At 38.2% G+C, this 22,210-nt stretch overlaps 1 protein-coding gene across 1 annotated transcript in view; it reads left to right on the top strand.

Annotated features, from left to right (window-relative positions):
• Positions 1 to 21,437, top strand: part of LOC120423290 (headcase protein) — a 120,092-nt gene extending 98,655 nt beyond the window's left edge. The window contains exons 3-7 of the mRNA XM_039587052.2: positions 2,126 to 2,314; positions 3,969 to 4,057; positions 5,042 to 5,141; positions 5,211 to 5,374; positions 5,441 to 21,437. Of these exons, the coding sequence (XP_039442986.1) occupies positions 2,126 to 2,314; positions 3,969 to 4,057; positions 5,042 to 5,141; positions 5,211 to 5,374; positions 5,441 to 6,257 (1,359 nt within the window). The 3' untranslated portion in view covers positions 6,258 to 21,437. The remainder of the gene's footprint in view (positions 1 to 2,125; positions 2,315 to 3,968; positions 4,058 to 5,041; positions 5,142 to 5,210; positions 5,375 to 5,440) is intronic.
• The last annotated feature ends 773 nt before the right edge of the window (positions 21,438 to 22,210 follow it).

The raw sequence follows: 22,210 nt of genomic DNA, 5'->3' as shown, positions 1-22,210 counted from the left end.
TTTAACTCCTTAAAGTATGCAACCGGTATCCCGCCCTGGCAAATACACATTAAAATCAAACTTCCCGTTCGTTACACTTCGCTATTATTGCGATACCGGAAAGCACGCCATCTTTCCCGGAAACGAGTGTGTATGCACCTGTGAGCACCGCTTTCTTGAGATGTTTATTTTGCTTTGAATAGAGAAGCGCATCGCTAGAGGAACACGGGGCGAGTAAATCCTATTACCCGCATCTTACGCTTGACTTTCTTCCTTCTTCTTCTCGAATGCAGCGCGTCTCGAGAGAGCCGGAAAATCGTCTCGAACGATGAACTCGGGCAACAAAGGAAGCGGAAATGCAGAACCACTTGGGAGTTGAACGAGAATATTACGTCTCGAGAGAGGATTTGCTTTTTTTTTTTCGAGCGAACACACAAAGAAAAGCCAGGTTAACGTCGTCTAATGATGTTGTCGAAGATTTTCCGGCCAAACGTCGGCGTCGGGGTGCGTTTATGATCCAATTATGACTGTGTGTTGATGGTGGCGATAATCCCGGATGTTGGCTGGATTACGTTAAGCCGGACATTGACGCGGAACGTTGCGGAACTGACAGCACTTGGGCGTTGAGCTTTTTAAATTGGACCGTTATCATTAGGAATGAGCTCTGACTTTTTTTTTCTCTGAACGCTATCGGCAAGACATTGCTCAAACAGACTTCAAATACTAAAGTACCATTTGTTGACCAAGATAAGCACATCGATGCCCTTGTGCTCTCTTATGCTAACTAGATAAGAATCCTATCAATATGCTATCAGAAAGCGTCATTGTGCGAAAAAGCAGCCAATTAATTCAAAATGCTGTCAGTTTTGTCTATATGCTGTCAGTTGAAATATCACGGTTTAAGATGGGTTGAAGTATTTTAAACTGATTTTTGAGCTTTTAGCACTGACAGCAGATCTAGTTCTAATAAGTTGAAGAAATTCATTTGTATACCATCGCTTGAATATTAAATCCTCTTACCTGTCTCGAAACTCCAAAGTCAACAAACTTCAAACCCGAGAAGAATCTTGCGCCATTCTTCCGCCAAAGGTGTCAGACAGACAAAACTTTCCGACAGGTCGCAGTCAAACCCATATCATGTGCGAGATACCCAGTTGGGACCTAGGACGGGGAAAAGGTTTCCTTTCTGCCAGCATAGACCACACAACCCGATATGATTAAATTTTCATCTCATTTCCAATTTCGGTTTTAATATCCATAACAAATATTTTCGCAGGATATAAATACGGAGAAGAGCGTTCACACGTACGGGTGGAACACCTACACACGAGATCCAATATCCTTCAGACAGAGTAGTGAAACCCCAAGAATGGCTTCAGTATTTCTGCCTTTATGTCGCTCTCGGATTGCATTTCTTCGATTCGCATTGCTCCAATAGCTCTCTTTCTCGTTTCATATTTTGCTGGCACCAGCGCAAGAAGTGAGGTTATGAGCAAACAACAATGCTGCTCGCAACACACCAAATGATACTCGATTGTTGCTGACTGGTGCGGGGGATTAACCCTGTCGGTTCCCGGTGCCACAGCTTGACTTGTTTGGACTCGAGTAAGAGCTTTGCTGTGCGGACTCGAAAGGGTTGCGATGCAACGCACGCCAAATTGTTTCGGAAGAAATGTACTCGTTTCTTTGTCATTCGGAAGGGTGATGTTGTATCTTCTGTGTCTGTCGCAGGAACCAGATAATCCCAAATTAATGAAATTTTTATTCTTTGCTGGGATCGGCAAAACTGCGTGGTGTGCGGAATGCTGATTCGGATACCTGGCGCATTGTTGAACGTTGTACAGATTCCGTGAACGAAATCGAAACGTTCAACAGTTTGACAGAGTTTGACATTGACAGTTTGACAGAATTGACAGAGGGTACTTACCACTTTATGATTAACCGGAAACAACAACACTTTTCACCAAAAACTTACCTGAAATCTTCAAATCTTAGAAGAATCTTTGTAAGGTACTTTGAGTTTGAAGTCCGTAATTGAGAACAAGTTCCAAAAATTGCACCAAAGGCTACTTCGATGTTGAAGTCCGCAATCGAAGTGATGATTTCCACTAATCATTTTTTTTTCTCTCTCTCTCTCAACTTCCAGATCGAGGACGAGGGCAACCACGGCAACGACGAGACGCGCCTCTTCATCCTGTCGTCGCTGGCCGCGCAGCACAAGAGCCGGGTCGCGTGCGTCCTGTGCGAGGAACCGATGCTAGTCTTTGACCGCTACCCGCTAGTCGACGGAACGTTCTTCCTCAGCCCGAAGCAGCACGCCAAGGGTTGCATCGAGGTGAGTTATTTCTTCTAGCCTTTTTTTCGCCTTCTAAAGGTTAACGACACCCACACTGCGGTCGATTAGTTGACCATTGATGCCATCGTCGTCGACGACGACGCCGGAGGCGTCTACGACGTCGATTATAACAACCTGCCATAATTCATCGTCCGGAGCTTTCAAAGCTCTTCCGCCGCTCCCCTTCTGTTTGCACTTAATAATAGCTTCCCGGCAGCGCGCCCGTATGTATGCAACTCATTCGCCCTCATCCATCATTCGTCTAGCAATCAGCTGTCAGACTACGTGTCTGCCACGGAAAGAAAAACATTTTCACTTTCCGTGCTGTGCTCCTCGAGCTCCTTCGCCGCGAAAGCTCCCCCCACCGAACGCCCATTACACAAATATTGATTCTCGCTAGATTGCTTTCACCCATTCACCAACTTCCTCCACGCCACGGGCTGGTGCAGCGCTGTGCCTACTTTCAGGGGCACATTGAACTTTCCGGGCTGTGTGATAATCGCCTGCGCCTCCTCCTCCTCCTTCCAACTCCAAGTTCCGTTTAAATTTAACGGTGCAGACTGCTGCTGCTGCCGTCACCATTGACCTAGATTCCGTGGGCCCAGACGTCTGAGCTTCCACCATCACCTCCTTCCGGGCTTTGTCTGGACAAAAGGCCTTTTTAGCTGCGAGCGTGTGTTGTTTTCCACTTGCCACAGGACTGGCAAGTGGGGAGTGATGGGTTCGGGTTCGGGCTGACGGCGGACGAAGTATAATGGACCGGATCCGGTGAGCGTGAAGCTCGATGGCTGGGCGTACAAGTACGTTGGTTGGAAAAGTTGTTTGATGTGACCTGGGGGTGGAGGAAGGACATGGAAAAGGAAGCTCCTATGAATACACTTTTTTTGACGTTGACAGTGTGTCGAGTGAGAATTGCAAGGTAACAGCCTTGCAGTTGAGCACTTGACACTGACAGAGCGTATTTTGACATTGACAGTTGAGTGTACTTACCGTTTGTTGATGTCTGGAACAATTGGAAACACATAACACTTAAAAACTTACCCCGATATTTGTTCATTCAATTCTGAAACCCTTCATTGGCTCTTTGATATTGAAGTCTGTGTTAGGGAATCACTGTCACTGACGAGATTTAACTTTCTTGAGGACTCTACGGTGTAGAGTCCGCAGTTGAATCCAATACTTTAAACTCAAAACTAAGCTTCGCCATGCAAAATGCCTCACTTTACCAATCTCATCCAACCAATCTGAGTAATTACAACAATTACACAGCCATCGCTTCGTCACGAAACCGCACCCCGAAAAGCTCTTCCCTTCCAAACGTCACAAATTAATGATATCGTTAGCCTGCCCCCCTCCACAATCTCTTCTCAAACATCCCTAAATTAGTGGTTTTATGTGACTTTCCCGAAAATTTCAAGAAATCTCCGACGACGCTGGTGCGGTGTGCTCGGTGTGAAATGTCACCGAGCAAAGGAGAAACGCCCGAGCGGTATGCAAATCAGGCAGCACCGTCTTGTCGACTCTTTGGTCGACTCTCGACTCGACGACGATGGTTAAGGTCCCTGGCGGTATAAAAATCAAACGCTCGTAAAATCGCTTATGATTTAATAAGTAATGTTTTCATTTTTTTTCGCTTCGTCTTCTTCTCTTCCAGGTGAAATACGAGAATCGTGTCCAATATCTGACGTCGGTTTGCATGGCGTGTCTGGACGGTATCGAGCCGAACCGGGTCGTGCGATGCAGGTAATTATTGGCGGTAAATCGGAACGACGAACAGAAAACAGCTGTTGGCCATTAATTTGGCACCTGGCGCGGGTCCGAACGACACCACACGATTATCATTCTAATTAAATTTCATGGAAATGTTTGCTTGGCCAATTTGTTTTCCAGTGTGGCATGAAATGGGAGAGCAAAACTCCTTGCTTTTTTCCGAGGAAAAATCGAGTAGATTTAAATGTATTCAGTTTTGCTTCTTGCGAGCTTTTTCGTAATTGCCATAATTACACAAAGCACTGCCAGAGTGAGGGGCACGGGAATGGGTAAAAAGTAAGCAGTTATGATTGATGAGTGCTCTGGTGGTGGATTTGGCCGGTTTGTCCTGGCGGCGTCCGTTTGGGGTCACCAGCCAGACGAAAGTTCTTGCAGTTGTTTTGGGGTTGTTTAGTCACGAGGACGACCGGGGACAGACAGATATTAGTGGGATGAGCGCTTTTTTTTTCGTTGAGTTAGGTGCAGGATTATGCAAAGTTATGAATTACTCGGTGGTGGCTTATCTTTTTCGAGCTTCGACTCAAAAAGTGAAATTCAAGCTTTAAATTTTTTTTTTCCAGCGGGATGGCGGAAATAATCTAAACTCGAATTGATTATCATCTCATGTCACTTCCTCTTCACGGACAATCAAAATCACTCAGATTTAGTTAAATCGAACTTACATAGAAATGAGTAAGTTGTACGAATGTCAAATCTGAGTAGATTTCGAAAAATGTCATTAATTCACTTACTCAATTCTGAATATGCTTGGAAATGACAAATTTTATTGTTTAATATTCAGATGTTTATTTATGACATCACCTTGTTTACATTACGACACTCTGAGAAGAAAACAAGTTTTTTGAGCTTAAATGATACCTGCCATATTTTTTCATGGGGAATGTACAACTGAACAGCTGTTTTTGACTCGCAATCACAAATAAATGTAATTTTTACCTTTTCTCAATCGATTTTCAGATTCTGCGCCCAAAAGTGGGACGGCTCGTCGCTGGTCCTCGGTACGATGTACTCGTACGACATCTTCGCCGCGATGCCCTGCTGCACCGAACGGCTAAAGGTAAGCATCACTGTCAACTCCGCAGACTGTAGATAACCAACGAACCGTCTCGATCCTCTCCTCTTTCAGTGCAACAACTGCTTCAAGCTGCTGCTGCACCCGCACCAGCGGCTCAACTTCTACAGCGACTACAGCCACAGCGTGTCCTGCCCGTACTGTCACGCCCAGGACACGCACTTTGTGAAGCCGCTCGGCTACTGCTACACCAAGCAGCCGATGCAGCTGTTCCAGCAGTGGCCATAACATGAGGCCCCGTTGGAGTCCCCGAAGCCCCTGAACACCTCGACCTCGAGTCGAAGCCTGGCCGCGGAGGAAACTCCGTCCCCGCCACCGTTGGCCACTGCGTCGACCTCGACGTCGACGTCGGCGACGATGGCCGCGATGAACTCGTTCATCCAGGAGCTGCGCAACCTGAGCAGCACCAGCAGTGCCAGCAGCATCGACTCGGGCTTCACCGGGGACTCCAACGTGGGCAGTGGCCGGGCCACTGCCAACCAACAGCCGCAGGCGCAGTCCCAGCAACAGCTGGGCGGCGCCATCTGGGGCAACAAGTCACTCTGGGGTGGACCACCGCAAAGTCCACCTGCCAAGTCATCGCCGGAATCCGCCACAGGTAGTTATGCTAGCAAAGATTCCCCTCCACCTCCTCCGACGGGTTCCAATCCGTGGGCCACGGCGGTCCTCGATCCGTCCCAGCCGCAGCAGCCCCAATCGCCCAGCTTTTCGCCAAGCATTTGGGAAAACTCCACTCCAAAGGCCGCTTCCGCCGCAGCCACCGAGCAGCCGTCCGGAGCGTCGCCACTCGGCTCGATCTGGATGATTCCGGAGCAGCCGGAACCGTCTGCACGCAGCGTCTGGGGTGAGTCCACAAAGCTACTCCGACCGATGGAGGTCGGCAGCGGTAGTAAGTTGAGTTCGCTTTGGACGCCGAACGCAGCCACGGCACCACCGGCTGCGTCTGGGCCGAACGTTCTGAAATCGCTGCGATTGGCGGGAACGGTCGGCGCCGGATCCGGATCCAGCTCCAGCTTCGGGCTCGGGGGTCTCACAACGACCCCCGCGACCCAGCAGCTCTTCTCGGACGAGTTTCTCAGTTATCTTAATATCAACAATTAGAGCAATTTTTAAACCTTGTTATTTAGTTCGATTGCGTTTTTATTATTTTCCGCGTTTATTTTTGCTATTAGTTTTCAATTTATTATTTTTTGAACGTTTAAAGTATATAAAAATATATTTTTTCGGTTACTCGTTTACACTATATGTATTCGCAAAGGTGTTTTTTTTATTGAATTCGGATATTGCCGTGTTGTGTAGATGTATTTTTTGAAACACTGAAAAAATTACCCCCTAAGACACACTCTTAAAAATGTATATCGTAAAAAAGCAAAGCAAAATCTCGCGAGTAAGGCATTAACTTAAGAAAACCAAATCAACGCTATCTTAAAAAAAAACTCAACAAAACAAACAAAATTTAACTTAGTGTATCTTAACACAAATGCTCTTTCGGTTGACACTTGCGTACACGCCAAACTTCAACTAGGCAAAACCCAAAAACAAAATTCGGTTCGATTCATCGCTGTGTGTGTAAAGCTTACAACCGGGTGCGAGCGCGCACGAACGCGCTGACATCTATATCACCGGCGGTTCGTGCGTTTCGCCGAGGTTAGGAATTGCGTATCGACAAATGCATTACAATCAATCGCGTCAAGCTGCGCGAAGCGGTTAAAAAAATTGGAGGTATAATTCAGGTATTCTTCGTTTAGGCTTAAGCGTGCATTTTTGACAGATGATGCAAACAAATGAAAATAAAATTATTGAATACTATTAACCCATTAGAAGTTTATAAGTAGACACGAGACAACAAACTAAATTTGACGGACGACTGATACTTACACAAAACAAAAACATTACATACCCAATTATTAGAGATATTTGAGAGAGAAAACAAAAAAATAAAACCCTGTACATATAGGCACAGATGCAAAAGTGAACGATTAGCAAGCAATATTTATGAGTGTGGTACGAACGAGCGAGAGAGATGGAATGATTTTTTTCCTCCGTGTGCGATGACAGCGACAGAGAGAGAGAGAGCATGCGAAAACAAGCAAACACGATACATTTATTTCATGTAATTTTTCTCGAATTTTCACACGCAAAAGCGTGGCAAGTGGGTGAACGTGAAGTTAAAAACAAACAAAAAGCGTCTTGTGATTACATTTTTTGGGCTAAAACCTAGGACTGTGCGTGTGCTTGTACGAGAACGGGGCGTTCGGACGGGTTTCAAAAACTCGCGACGCCATTTTTAAGTTCTTTTTTTCTCGGCGTGTCTAACAGAGAAAACGAAAAGGCTAGAGAGTAAACAAAAAGTATTTTTCGGTATCTTATTTTTCGTCGATATACATTGGAAACGAAGCGTTTTACATGGCGGAAACAAATTAAGGCAAAAAAAACTAACTTTTGGATGAACTTTTACCTTGGTTTCGGAACGGAAACGAAAAAATCAACTGCACAAACAAAATTGTACTGCAAAGCACACGTAAATTAGAACGAGAAAAAACAAGCGGTGGAAATGGGAAAAATTTGTCAAAATTGGCCCCCACGGAACGAGTGTGCGAAAGCCGTCAATGTGACGTTTCATCGCATAGTCGTACCGAGGGGTCACTTAATGCTCGGAAAAAATGCCAAAAAACGAAAACTGAACCGAATCGATTGCGAGGTTAGGTTTTAGGGACTGATTTTTTTTCCTTGGAAAGCGCACCGCGAAAATTTCCTCCTTTTCCCCCATTGCCTCCTGCCCCCCGTCAAATCCTGCAAGGAAGCGTCGTTCGGTGAATGGAAGGCAAACTTGTTTACATTTTAGTCTGTAAGCGAAACTGTCTGTACTCTACAGCAAGTAACATTAATAAAAGGTAACAACAACTGGTGATAATTTTTCCTCGTAAATGTGTAGTGGTTGTTTTTTTTTAACTCTGGCGTAAAAATGGTACGAATAATAGGAATCTAATTTCTCGCTTTTTACGTGAACATTTTGAAAATCTTTAGCTTGTAAGGTAAAATTGGAAGCAACTTGTTTTTCTTTCCCTTTACTAACGCCTACTGAGAAAAAGAGAGCAAACAATAAGAGCAGCAGGCCATTATTTTCCGGTCATATTTGTAGAGTAGGATTTTAAAAATCAAACCGTATACAATACACCAACATATTGCATACGGATACTGTAGGAGAGTAGCAAAGTATTTAAGAAACGTCAAAACGATAGGTTAGGAATTGCCCCCTCCCCTTCACTCCTGATCCTAGAGTTCTCTCCCCGCCATTTTTGAGCGTGGGAAATGCCGATTTGACAGCAGATTTTGACAGCTGGTGACAGGTTTATTTCCGAGCAACAATTGGAAGTCGATTAACGGGAATGCATTTTCTTTTTGAGTTTTGTTTCGTTTTACACCATGAAAAACCTCTACAAAACAAACAATTGTATGAATGTGTGCGAGTGCTTGAGTAATTGCTATCAGAATGGGCAAAATTAATAAGATGAAGAAAAAAAAACTAGTGAATAAGGCAATAAGGCAAAATCAACTTGAAAATATAAAAACACGAAAACACACACTAAGTCTTGGTTGTTAAACAAGGATTAGAAGAGGGCAAACGTGAAGCGAATTCCTTTGCTAGGCCGTTGTGGTCCCACGCCATCGGGGGACCCCTCGGTGAAGAGAAACGTGAAATAATATAAAAGCTATGTTAAGTAAACTAAATAAAATTCAGCACTTTAAGATCGTATTGTAGATTGTAAGCGGAAAAAACACACACACAATGTTGACATATCCTTGTTTCTACTAACCTTTGAAAAGTAACAACTAAGTCCCCGCCCTCCCCTTAGATGTCAGTAGAATTAGTCGGCACTGCGCGAGGGGTCACAATAAGTCATGCACGGGTCGCCCGCTTTGATTCGGGCTGGCCGATCCATTATGTTAATTCTTTATGTTTAACCAAATTTTATCGCGACCTCGGGTGGACCCCTCGACGGAGGGGACCTCGAGAGAGGGTCGCACATTTAAAAAGTAAAATAAAATACACTTCTCAGATCATCTGATGAAAACACGTACAAATGGGCAGCCCCAAGCAAAAGGGTGCGTTTTTGTGGTGTTGGACCCCTCAGCGGATGTTTTCTTTCCTTGAATTTTGAAACTATATAATAAAATATATATATCTCTATTGAAATATGGATAGTAGCAGGTTAGAATCAATGTACGTTTTTCCCTCCTAGCAGGTAAGGTGTCGTTTTTGTCCAGTTTAGTTTGAGAAATGTTACGCTTTTAGTTAAATTTAATCTGCGAGCCCCCGGTTTACCCAAATACTATTGAATAGACGTCATGGATACACGTTGAGTTAGATCAGACCATTCTCTCCATAGAAATGCATACACACTAAAACGGAGAACAGTAGTAACGTAAACTGCAATATTTAAGCAACACGATGCCCACATCTCATACAAAGCAAAGTAAACAAAAGCTCTTCCAGTACTGAGAACACCGATACAAACAAAGGAAACCGTTACGTTGCAAACAAATCTTGAGCAAGATACCACTAAACACAATTTAGTTAATTCACCAGCATAACTCACCCAGTGACACATTACATATTACTAGCGATTACCAATGGGAAGCGAACAAATACTAAATGTACAAATAAAAACAAAACTGGCAGCACTGTGACACGACACGCGAGTGACAGCGACAAATAGATGTACAAAAACTGAAAATGATTGTTCGCCGTCGTCGTCGCACCGATACCTCAAAATCAATTCTGACGGCTGCCATCAACTATTCAGCAGTCAGCTGGCAACACTGCGTCCACAAAGAGAGCGCGCGCCTGCACACCAGCAAGCCCGTAGTCAAAGCTGTAAACAAAAACAATGTGATCCTAAGCTAGCGAAACAAACAAAACAAATCGTGAAACCCTCAAGTACAACTTGAGACACACAGGTGACACCGGAGCTACCTCAGCCACGCGAAAGAGAGAAAGGGAGAGAGGGGAGAGAATAGTGAAATGATTAAAACAATTGTTGACTAATGCTGTGCCACAAAGAGAGAGCGAGAGAGATAAACAAATGATTGTTTATGCAAAAAAAAAACACAAAATAGGAGAGAGAGTAAAACAAATACAAACCCACACAAACAAACAAACAAAACAAGCCAGAATACCTCAGGAATAGACGAAAACAACAACAACAACAGCGACAACAACACGGAACGAACCGTCATCCAATCAAAGCAAGGCCTGCTGCGCGTGCAAGCGCACGCACGCTCCCGCTCTCATCAAACGTCAGTTTTGACAGCTACGGACAGTGTTGCCAAGGGAAATCAGGGAACATGGCGCGCCAATTAGTCACTCTTACGCGCCCAACTTTTACGCGCGTTTCAAATGATTGTTTCAAACGCGCAGTACTCTATTGTCATTAATTATTATGGGGTAAGTTTAGAAATCGTCTAGCTGTAGTTCACTTTAATCGCTAAACTCAAATTTGCTATTACAACTTTGTTTACGGTACTGGTTTTTTAGTGGCAATCACGGCAAGAAAAAAAAAGCAAAACTAAACAAGTAAAGCAACATTATAGTTCTATCTTCCATCCCTCCAGTGCAGTGTTAAGACGAACGTGTTTTTCGTTTTCATTTGTTTTGCCAGTTCTGTTTGGCGAGCAACCGCGCGGCAAATCTTTAAATCTATTAAATTAATTCTTACAAAACAAGGAAAGATTTAAACAAATAACACAAACTACCTTTCATATATTTCTAAATCAAGAACGAAAACAAACTAAAGTAATACTAAACTATATTATTAAATGAAAACAAAACAAGCTTCAAGTACAAATTAAATAAAATATATCAAGTTAATTTCTCTCTTGTGTCCTTAGTTCGATTTGTTTTCCCCCCTCATAATATTATTGCTCTATCTTAACTTAACTAACGCTAAATTGTTTCCCCCCTCCGGAATAAAGTACTGTAATCATGTTTGAAACTTCTTATAAGGAAAAAAACAAAGCAAATTTTTAAGCGATTTAGTCGATGTTGAATAGGGAATAGGTTTTTGTCTTTGCTAAACCAATATTTAAAACGCTGAAAAGAACACAAACAACAAATACATCTCTGGGTTACGTAAGCAAACAATAGGATCAAAATGTATAGAAAAGAAAAGCACTGCTCGAAATACAACCAAGTGAGTGAGTTTACTACTACTGTGGTTTACATAACCATACTCTAATACATGCAAATTGAGCTCTGAAAATGAGAAGACGTCAGTCCCGATCCTCTAAAAGATAAAAAATATACATATAAAACTTGCAAACCAACTAACAACTAGTGATAGTCAATAAGTTTAGCTTGTAGTAGTGTAAATTTGTCGGATTTTTCCTTAAGTGTATAAAACAAACAAATAGAGAGAGAACGAGAATGCAAATTGAAAGAGAGAAATCGAGCGCGAGTGAGAGAGAGAGGCTACAGAAAAGTTTGTGGAGAAATGTAATTTTGATTTTTGTTTTGATTTCTCTTTGGCACAAATACACGTCCTTAATTTTGTGAGGAAAACAAACAAAAAATCGGCATTCGAAAGTCACCCCCAAATCTCTCCAAAAGCATTAACACACCTCTTTAGGATCGACTGTGTAGTGATTAGGGCTGTAAAAGAAACAACTTTTTTGTATTAGAAGGGTATAAATTAAGCATCGTAGGTCCACGGACAAGAAACCGTATTTTTGTGATATTTACTGTGTTTTTCGGGGTCAAAAAAAACTGAGAAGGGAAAATCAAATCAATAAGTGAAAACTGCCATTTTAAATCGAAAACATACGAGGAAAACATAAATTATTGCCACGGTAAAAATTTAAAATAAATCACTTTTGTTGTTTGGATCAACCATTGCCAAAAATCATGAAATACTTCATTCTCGAAACTGATTTAACCTAAAATTTGCGTTTGAAACTGTTTTCATCACCACCAAAGAATCGGCACCTCTTCGGGAAGAAAAAAGCAAATACAAAACGATCAAAACGATATGGTCCAATCGAACTGGGTAAGGAAAAGAAAGCGAGAGAGAGAGCAATAGAGCGAGCGAGCAGCGGAAGAAACGAGAACGGTCTAATTGATAAGAAACAATCACAAAAAAAAAAAAAACAAAAATATTAACGACAGACATACAGGCTGGTATGTGGACCAAATCGGAGTGTGAAACTACTTCAAGCGAATGATCTCCTGAAAAAATCGTAACGAGAACAAAAAATCCTTTGCTTTGGCAGCACGGTCACTGCAGCGCTGGGAGGTTTTTGGCAAACTGTCAAATTTTGCGTACACGCTGCGGAGGGGTTACTCAGTTAATTTGGGAAACAACTTGGCAGATTGATAAATTTGACAGTGGGTTGTCATTTCCACCTTCCAGCTGCACCAGCTCCAAACATTTCTATCTTCGCGAAAAGCAATAATTTTGATTAGTATTTTTTCGATTTTTGTTGATTCCACTTATTCTACCCATTCGTCTCAATTGACAAGCAAACCGTTAAGAAAAAAGAAGAGCATTTAAATTAAATATACATTTCAAAATCGGGGAAAACATGATAAGATAAAGAAAAACAAAACCACATTAATAGACTAAATTTTTTGCTAGCACGAGTAACATTCTAAAGTAAAACAAAGGTGGAAAATTTATCAAAAATTAAACTAGCGATCATTCCCTCGAGAACTCTTCCCGGTATCAGCAAAGAACAAGGTCGAAACTCCCTATTTAACAGCATACCCTGCCCTCTCCCCATGTCTGTATTTCCAAATTGGTAAAATGCTAGAGAATAAAAAGAATATTAAAACACGATGAAACAACACAACACCCATACATAAGAGGAAAAGAGAAGACTGGAACGGTTTTTTAATCGAGACTAAGTAAATTAAAGGGAAGATTGCGAGCAAGCACACACAAACTTATATTTAAACAACATCATAAAAATAAAAGGAAATAGAGAAAGAGAGAGAAAAAGAAGCTGGGCTGGAAATATTTGAGGTGAAGGCATTTTAATCCAATATTTATATCCGTAGAATCATTAAACAAGAAAATGTTCGATATAGTGAAAATACAGAGGAAAAAAATCAAGCAACTGGTGATAATGTAAACTTTCTTAAATGAAATATTCCCGTTTCCTTCCAACCGTAAAAAAAAAACAAATCATTTCCTTCGATATGACAATTAAATAAATGGATGAAAATTAGATCAAATGTCAGATAACAAACTCTCACGAATACCCTCACAAACTCAGCTAACAAGTAATCACACACTTGAGTAGTAGTTTAACTGAAGTATTGTAAGAAAACATAAAACTTGATGTCGGTAGATACTTTTTTCCTAGCATATTCAGATAATCCAGCAGAACCTCAAAACGAAACAGCAAAAGAAAAGTCTAAACAAAAACCAAAATCAGGAATCAAAATCATGAAAAAGCAAAGAAAACAACGCACACAACTTTTGAGCAACTTCCAGCATGCAAGCTAGAACCTCACGAAGCCCAACAGAATTTCTCTACTCGTATTAGAAGTTTGTGGCACACACACGGTTGCCACCGATTATAAGCATAAATAAGCAAATAATAAATGTAAACACGAAGGAAGCAAGTTAGCGAAAAAAAAGTAACAGAAAAAAAACAGAACTGATGAAGAGACTTTAAATGAAAACAACACTGACTAATAAGAAAACGCAAATGCAACCACATTTAAATTATAAACAATGGAAGATATTTACTTGATGAAATGAAAAAAATATACATATATATATACTCTTTGATGATCGGAAGCAGACACTCAGATTAACTTAGTAGAGAAGACTAGAACAAAACAGAAATGATGAAAAAATCCATACTAACATCTGAAATTGCATGTGTTTCAATCGCTGTCACAGCCTTCTAACATCATAATCGGCAAAATATCAACAATATAAGAAGACCTTTTGCAGCGGGCACGACTGTCTGAAGAAAGAGACGGAAAGAGTTTGATCGCCAATCGGGAAGGAAATCGGAAAAAGGAATCGAATAACTTTTTTTTTAAATTTTTCAATCTCTCCTCACAACTTTTCAATTTTTCATGCTCACCACACCCACACTCACATTAATACACACCACACTATATATTGTAAGGACCGTTCGTTTCGAGTGAGTATGCGTGAGAGAGCGTGAGTGAGCGAATCATCACACATCTAATTTTATGTCATTGTAGCGATACCAATACACACATACATACAAACAAATATGAAACAAAACAAAAAGAGAGAGAGAGAGACAAAGTCCTAAACAAAAACGAAACTTGCAAGAGCAAGATGATTAATCACTGTTTAATTTAACTAATGTTAAGCGATGAAAGAAACAACTTTAAAAACTAAAAACTAACCCACTAATCCAAAACAGACAAAAACTCACACATTAGTTGATAGGCGCAAAGGCAAAGCTCTAGATGTATTAGATAACACAGCACGAACTATATTCCTATACGTATACTTTACCTAGTAAGGAGAAGCCACGCACGCACACATTTGTCCCCCATCCCCGTTGTAGTTTTAAAACAAAAACAAAACAAACAAAGCTTACGCCATTTTGTTTCCGCGAATATTAAATACTATAAATCACCATTTTGTCATGACAAAAGCAAAACACAAAAGGGAGAGCGTAGAAATATCTAAATGTTTACACTAGCAAACAAACAAACAACGTAACTATCGATAAACAAACCTTTTGTTTACATTGCGAAACAACGTCTGCCACAATGTCACTGCCCGCGGCGGCCGAAACGAACACAAACAAACGAACAAAACAAAAACATTGATCGATGAAAACTGTGATTTTTCCCCTATTGTTGGCAGCAGTGCTGTCAAATTGGCCAAAATCAAACACAGCTTCGAGTAAACTTCGCGCAGCGTGTAAGGATTTGCAGTTTGAGAACAGTGTTGTCAATTTTAAGAGTTTTGATTTCAATTACGAATAAAAAAAAGAGGTAACTCAAGTCTGTGAAAACATGTTGAGTGACGCGTCAAATCTTGCTTGATTTGGTGCTGAACTGAACGTCTGTTATTTGGCTACCAAATCGTACTGTAATGTGATTTTGAAACCGAATTGTGGGTGCACCCTTGGAGAACTAAAACTACTACTGACAGCAAATTGACAGATGAAAGCTGATGACAACTGTGACGACTAATCCTCATGCAACCCGATCATAATGATTACCTTTTTTGGCAGGCTTTGTCGTGGGCAAATAGATTGCACACCACCATACCGGTCAAAAATGGTTAATACAAAATTTAATTAGTTTTTAATGTTTACTTTAGACAGTTATTATTCATTCTTATGTGTGTGTTTTTCAAACTAATTCATTGCATGGAGTTAAAAATGTGTGTTTTGAATCCATCCAATATCTGGAAAATCTCGATCAATCAGTCTCCTACTTAACATTTCCAACACAAACTTAAACTATTCCAGCGTTTTCTGTGTGCCGTATTTCATGTTTTTTCCTCGGAGTGAATAAAAAAAACATAATAAAAAAACAAAAAAAAAGAATTAGGCTTAACGACCATTCAAAATTCTGTGATTCATAAACAAAAACTGTGAAAAATTTACATGAGATTGGTGTCTCAAAAGGCAAAAAACAACATATAAACAAGCTAAGCGAGCAACTTTCCACTACAGAAATAAAGAATAGAGTCTATAATTTGTAAGTTTTGTTCCTGCTTTGGAAATTCATTCAGTTAGTTTGCTTAACTATTATTAGTTTCCAAAACACTCTTGATAAAGCGCACTCGTTCAGAACGAAAGTGATTGGAATATCTGTGAAATTGTCTAATTTGGCAAATTATTATATTTTTTTAAATTTTCAAGCGTGTTATTTTTGAAACTTTTCAAAATGATTTGATTGAGTTGTAAACTCATGTTTTTTTTTTGTTTTCAAAATAAAATTAATTATTATTCTTATAAAATACTTTCAATCAGTGTGATAAGTGCTTCTAAAGCAAATTTAAACATTTTACCAAAATTGCCTTTGACAAAATGTTTTCAAAAGTTTTCTTCTGTGATTGCAAACTTTGGCTGTCAAAATTGTGATTATTCAAAACCGTTTAAAACGGATCGAAGTGTGATAAATTTATATTGATCTTTTCAATCTTGTTTTATATGAGGTTTTAACAATTTTTTTTGTCACCTTGTGTTTTTGAATTCAATTTTTTTATTCTTTTATATTGATATGATTGAGTTATAAACTCATGCCTTTAGATTTTTTTTAAATTTGACATGCAAAACTTTTTATTATCGTTTGGCATTTTATGATTTATTTACAATCGATGTGATAAAAGCTTATGAAGCAAATTCTAACATTTAATCGAAAGTTGCTTTTGATAAAAACTTTTTCAAACGTTCAATACTGTGATTTGATACTTTGGCTGTCGAAATTGTGATCATTCAAAATCGTTCAAAACGAATCCATGTGTGACTGATTCTTATTGATAATTTTCTGTCTTGTTTTCTGTGCTGTTTTTATTTTCGAATAAATTTTCTTGCATTTTAAAGGTTTAGAATTTAAAAAAATGTTTTTTTACCAATGCTTTTGTTTTAATATGCTTGAGTTGACTCATGTTTTTCAATCATTCATTTCCAAATCAATAACTTATTTGTATCCTTTTGATTATTTTGATTAAATTTTTTGTAATTAATGTGATAAATGCTTGTAAAGCAAATCCAATAATTTTAACCACGTAGGCTTTGAACAAATGTTTTCAAAAGTTTATTTCTGTGATTCGCGAATTTGGCTGTCAAAATTGTGATGATTCAAAATCGTTAGAAACGAATAAAATGTGATCGTTTTTCTCATCTCTTGCTTGTTTTTTGACTGTTGCGAGCATTGAAAAATCAAATCGTTGTTAACGATTTTTCAAAAATATTTTTAATTTGTGATTGAAATTCCAAAATTTGTGAAATCGTTCTGAACGAAACCAACCATCTTCAAAATCTGTGATTAAATTTTTTTGCACTCAAAAAAAATAATTGAGCCTGTGATAGTGTTTAAAGCACACTATTTCAAAACGCATATAATTTTTCTACTAAAACACGGAAAATGTTTGAAGAAAAAAAATTAAGTGTTTATTCAACACAATTTAAATTATTTTCTTACATTTAAAATGTTTTAGTTCAAAATTATCAACAAGTTGTGTTGATTTCCTAACTCAAAACAAAATAAACACAATAAAAAAGCTGTGATAAAAATTTACACAAAAAGCACTTTTTCAGTTTTTGCAACATTTTCTTAACATCTAACTGTCACCAATAAGAAATAAAATCTTTTAGTTGCAGCGAAGCAAAATTCAAAACCATATGAAAAAATAATAATTTCCACTTAATATAAAACATCTTTGTTTTATTTTCATCTAAATTTAACAACAATATTTTTGTTCCGAAAAATCTGCACTAACGTATAAATTGTGATAGTTTTTAAAACACATAAAATTGGCTCACTGTGATACCAGCAACTAATGATAAGCGTTTGAACAAAATTTGGCCATTTCTATTCCATATGATTAAATACAAAACAAAAATAGTCTTCTGTTGCATTCCAAAATTCAAAGTGTTTTTTTCTGTTTTGTGTGCTAGTTTTTAAGGAAATTAAAAAAAAATTGAGCAACCTTTTGAAACGAGTTTTGACGAAACGCTCCAGGGTAATCTGACGAACTCGTTTCAAAATTTGTTCAAATATTAGATACTAGACATTGTATATAACCAAACCCATTCGAATACCGTTTGCATTTATAGTTATCGTACTTAAAAATTGGCTTTGCATTGTATAGTTTTTGCATGCTTATCGAAATCGTTTAGTTTTTTTTTTTTTAATCTGCCATATTGACGACATCCAAGTGACCATCATTCTCCTGTCTCTCAGAGGCGCTGGAGCAGAAATCCCACGTTAGAGGAAGGCCATGCCCCGGGGGGCGTAGTGCCAATAGTTTCGTTTTTTTTTAAAGTGACCATCGACGTTTCGACCCATTTGACGCGAACACTTCTCCAAGGTTCACACTGCACAATTTTCCTCCCCGTTATCATTCCTGACCAAGTCCAAGCAATTGAAAATCAAAATTCTAACCTAAAATTACCACACAAAAAAAAACAACGTACTCGCAGTCTGTGAAAGCGGAAAACGTTTGAAAAGATTAAGCACGTTTTTTCTTAACCCTGTTCAATTTTTAAACGAACTTTAAAAGTTTTACCTACAATTGTGTGGAGTAAAAAGTACGTACTCCGATTTTCTGTTTGTGTTTGTAGCATTTTAAGACAAACCTTTCGGCGTAATTACTTGCATCAAAATTTAGCTAATAAGTCAAAAAAATTCATTAAACATTAAGTGTGTTTTTGACAAAACTTTTTTCAGTGTGTACTAGTCTGTAAGCTTGAAACCAAAAATTAAAAAAAAAATCATTCGGCATACTTTAACAACTCTAAATTTTTAAGGTGTGATTAGATTTTAAGCGACACAAAAAGCACATTTAAATTGTAGATACTTTTTTGGGAGTTCCAATTGGCATTTAACTTTCTTTCGGTGTAAAACTAAGTTAAGGCGGCGTTGAGTTGCTCTCATTAAAAGCACCGACTTTGGAAAGTGACATTGTGGCAGAGAAAAACACTACTTTTCTTGTAAATGTAAACAAAGCAGCGTAACAACAAGCTAACTTTTTGCTTTACGTAAAACAAGAAAGATGCGATTGTTTAGACTTTCTTGGCATTGTAAAGAAGTGGAGCGAGAGAGAGAGAGGAAACGTTTCTTGACCGTTTATTGTAGAAAGTGAAGGAGAGGGAAAGATCACAAATGCAAACACAAATTTAAACGAAAGAGTTGGAGCAAGAGTGGGAAGCAGAGAGAGAGAATTTTTTATATGAAGAGTCCTTTTTACCAGAATACCTCATTAGTGAATTTTCGTTTCATGTTTTTTCTGTTTTATTTTATAAAATAATAAATTTGAACACAGTGGAAAGAGATCGAAGAAGGCGAAGGATTTTTACAATATATTGGAAACGCAAGTACACTGAACGGGAAATGCAAACAAAGGAGTGGAACTCACACAAACACACAAAACTCACAAACACAATGAAACTGTAGAATAGAGCAAAGCAAAAAATTAAGCGCTGACTTTGAGCAAACTGTTATTTAGTTCATTTTGTTTGACGTTTGAGCTTAGGGGAATGTCACTATCGTGGCCTACTGTGACCTGCATAGAAACTTGACCAATCGCACCTTTTTTCCCTTGGAAATCCCAAGTGGTGGCAGTGTTGCCAGTTGTGGATTATTTTACTTTTGGTTTTCGTTATTTTTGCATTTTTCATTTGTGCTTGTACCGGAACTAACTTTTTCTCATATCATAGCGAATAACGTCAGGCACCCTCCTTCGGTGAGAATGGTAAAGCAACACGTGTACGATTAGTTATATTCTAAGTTTTTAATGCAATTACACACACACATACATACATACATACAACGCCACGAGCAGTTTGTGTTTAGTTCTAATTTAACTAAATGTTTACGTCTTAATTGTGAGTTATTACACCTAGAGGTATGAACTTTTGAGAAAAACATTTATGAAAACGCAAGAAAAATTGTTTTTGTATAAATACTAGAGCATACAATAATAACTACTATTAAATATGACATTAAATGCATCATCCTTTCATTGAGAGTACAAATTGTTTTCTTTTTATTTTTAATTATTATTCAAACAAGTATAACAAATATATAATTACACTACTATCAAAAGTGGAACCTATTATTACTTAATGCAAATTAAATGAAACTCTAAGATAGAATTAATTTTTTTGAGCGCTCCTCATTCTTAAGAAATAAAAGTTATCGTAAAACTGTTTTAAAGAGCAAACACACAACACACACACACATAAATATAAACCAAGCAAGCAAAACTTTGTTTGTTTTCCCTAAGTTACGATACATGCTGAAAAAAATAAATGGCGATGGCGTTGAAGCGAGAAAGAGCATTCTTTTTCTTAGAATTACTACAACTTGTATCTCTAGTGAAACTAATTTAATCAATCGCATTACGTCTTTTATTATAACTTGTAAACAAAATCATAGAAAAGCGTTTAGTTAATTATATTTAATCTCCCCCACGCGCCCTCTTTAAACCAATACAAACTCTCTTAAAGCATTATAGTCTTATAATCACTTTTATTTTAATTTTTTTGCCCTCCCCCTACCCACTATTTTTATTTTGTGTAAAATCCCAAAGCGAAAAGCGATTATAAATATATATTTTTTATTTTGTTTGTTTTGTGAAGTTTATTTTAGTGAAATATACCAGATTATCATTTTTTTAAACCTGTTTTTCGAACTTGCATTATGTGTTAACTTCTGCGTGATTTTCGAGATTCTGTTTCGCAACGAGAGGGTCCTAAGTTTGTTTTCTTTATTTTGTTTTCTTGTTTGAGTACCACAATTCGCAAGAAGGAAAGAGAATGCGAGAGGGAGAGGGAGAATAAAGAGAGGAAGGAGAAGAGCAGATACAGTGTACCTTTTTCAGAGAAAGAACAAACTAACAAATTATATCTTTAAATAAAGCAAACATACAAAAAACTACCTATTATCTTAATGTGTTTTATACTATTGTAACGGATGTAAACTAAGTTTATTTGAGGACAATTTTGAGTAAAAGGGAAGGAGCTATTCTGGTTGTTGTTAAAGGACTATTTCTTTCTTTGGAAGTAACGAAAATCTCGCTGAGCAAGATTACGTTTATGTTTTTGACAGGTGGTGACAGATTGTCAGACAGAGAGCCGTCACAGTGACGTTCGCTGAAATTTGACAGTGCTCACACTCATTGGAAAGTCACTTTGAAGGCCCTCTTTTGAACGGAATTTTGTCACAATTAGCAGAAGGAAAAGTTAGTGTTCCTTGTCTCTCAATCGGATCGCATTTTTTGTAGAAATCATCAAATTAGATGTCCCTTAAAACTCACCAACACTCATCATCATCATTAATGAAAATCTCGCGTGTGAATGTCGAACACTACCCAGTTGAGTGAAAAAAATAATTAAAATGCAAAATTCGAAGCTAAACTGTCGAAAATAATACATAAAGCTTGAACCTTTGGTTACATACACACAAAACAAACCAACTGTATTTCACCCTTCCTCAATGCGAAACGCAAATCACACAAAACAGATACAAATTGACAAACAAAATAAAAAGAAAACAAAACCAGTGTACAACATAGACAAAATAGAGGTTTTTAAGACAAATTATTGAATTTAATACTGTTTACACACTCACTCAGAGGACGACGGAAGCGCAAACAGGTTAAACCAGAGAGAAAACTCTATTAGGCAAGGAAACACGGAGAGAGAGAGAAGAAATGTTTGCAAAAGTACCAAAAGATAATGTTTTTCTTGAAAACAAACAAACAAAAAAAACAAACAAATTGTGTAAACCAGTTATGTTTATTCCTTCCTTTTTATATGCAAAAAAAGTAAACAAAACAATTCTTAACCTAAACTATTCATGTATATTGAAGCAAGTAACTCAACCAAGTCCCACTAGAAATGCTTACCAGTAAAATACAAAGTAATCGATTGGACGAAAGAAACCACTCATGTAAACAAACATACAAAACAAAACACATACATTGTCACCCCACAAATCACACGTTTTTGATACGAAACTAATTTAATCGATTCGAAGCGCAAGTGAATAGAAAAACGGGCATTGAAAGGACAAAAAGGCTTTTTATATTGGCGAACAATTGCAAGAATCGGAAAACATCGGACGAAACACGCAGAAAAATTCGATCCCTCAATTGAGAAAAAAAAAACAAATCGAAAAAAATGTAATGCAAGATTGAAAGCAAAAAATTTAAAATAAAAAAAGACGAAAAATTATCGGAAAAAGTGGAAAAAACATGCAAAAATAAATTCTAGAAATATATACTGTACTATTATTAAAATGAGAAAAAAAAAACAAAAATAAAATATTATAAAACAAAAATATATGCTATTAAACAACCACCACAAAAAAAGAA

Source organism: Culex pipiens, chromosome 1 (assembly GCF_016801865.2).
Source record: "Culex pipiens pallens isolate TS chromosome 1, TS_CPP_V2, whole genome shotgun sequence".
In the NCBI taxonomy this organism is placed as follows: Eukaryota; Metazoa; Arthropoda; class Insecta; order Diptera; family Culicidae; genus Culex; species Culex pipiens.
This window is presented reverse-complemented; position numbering and strand designations above follow the sequence as displayed.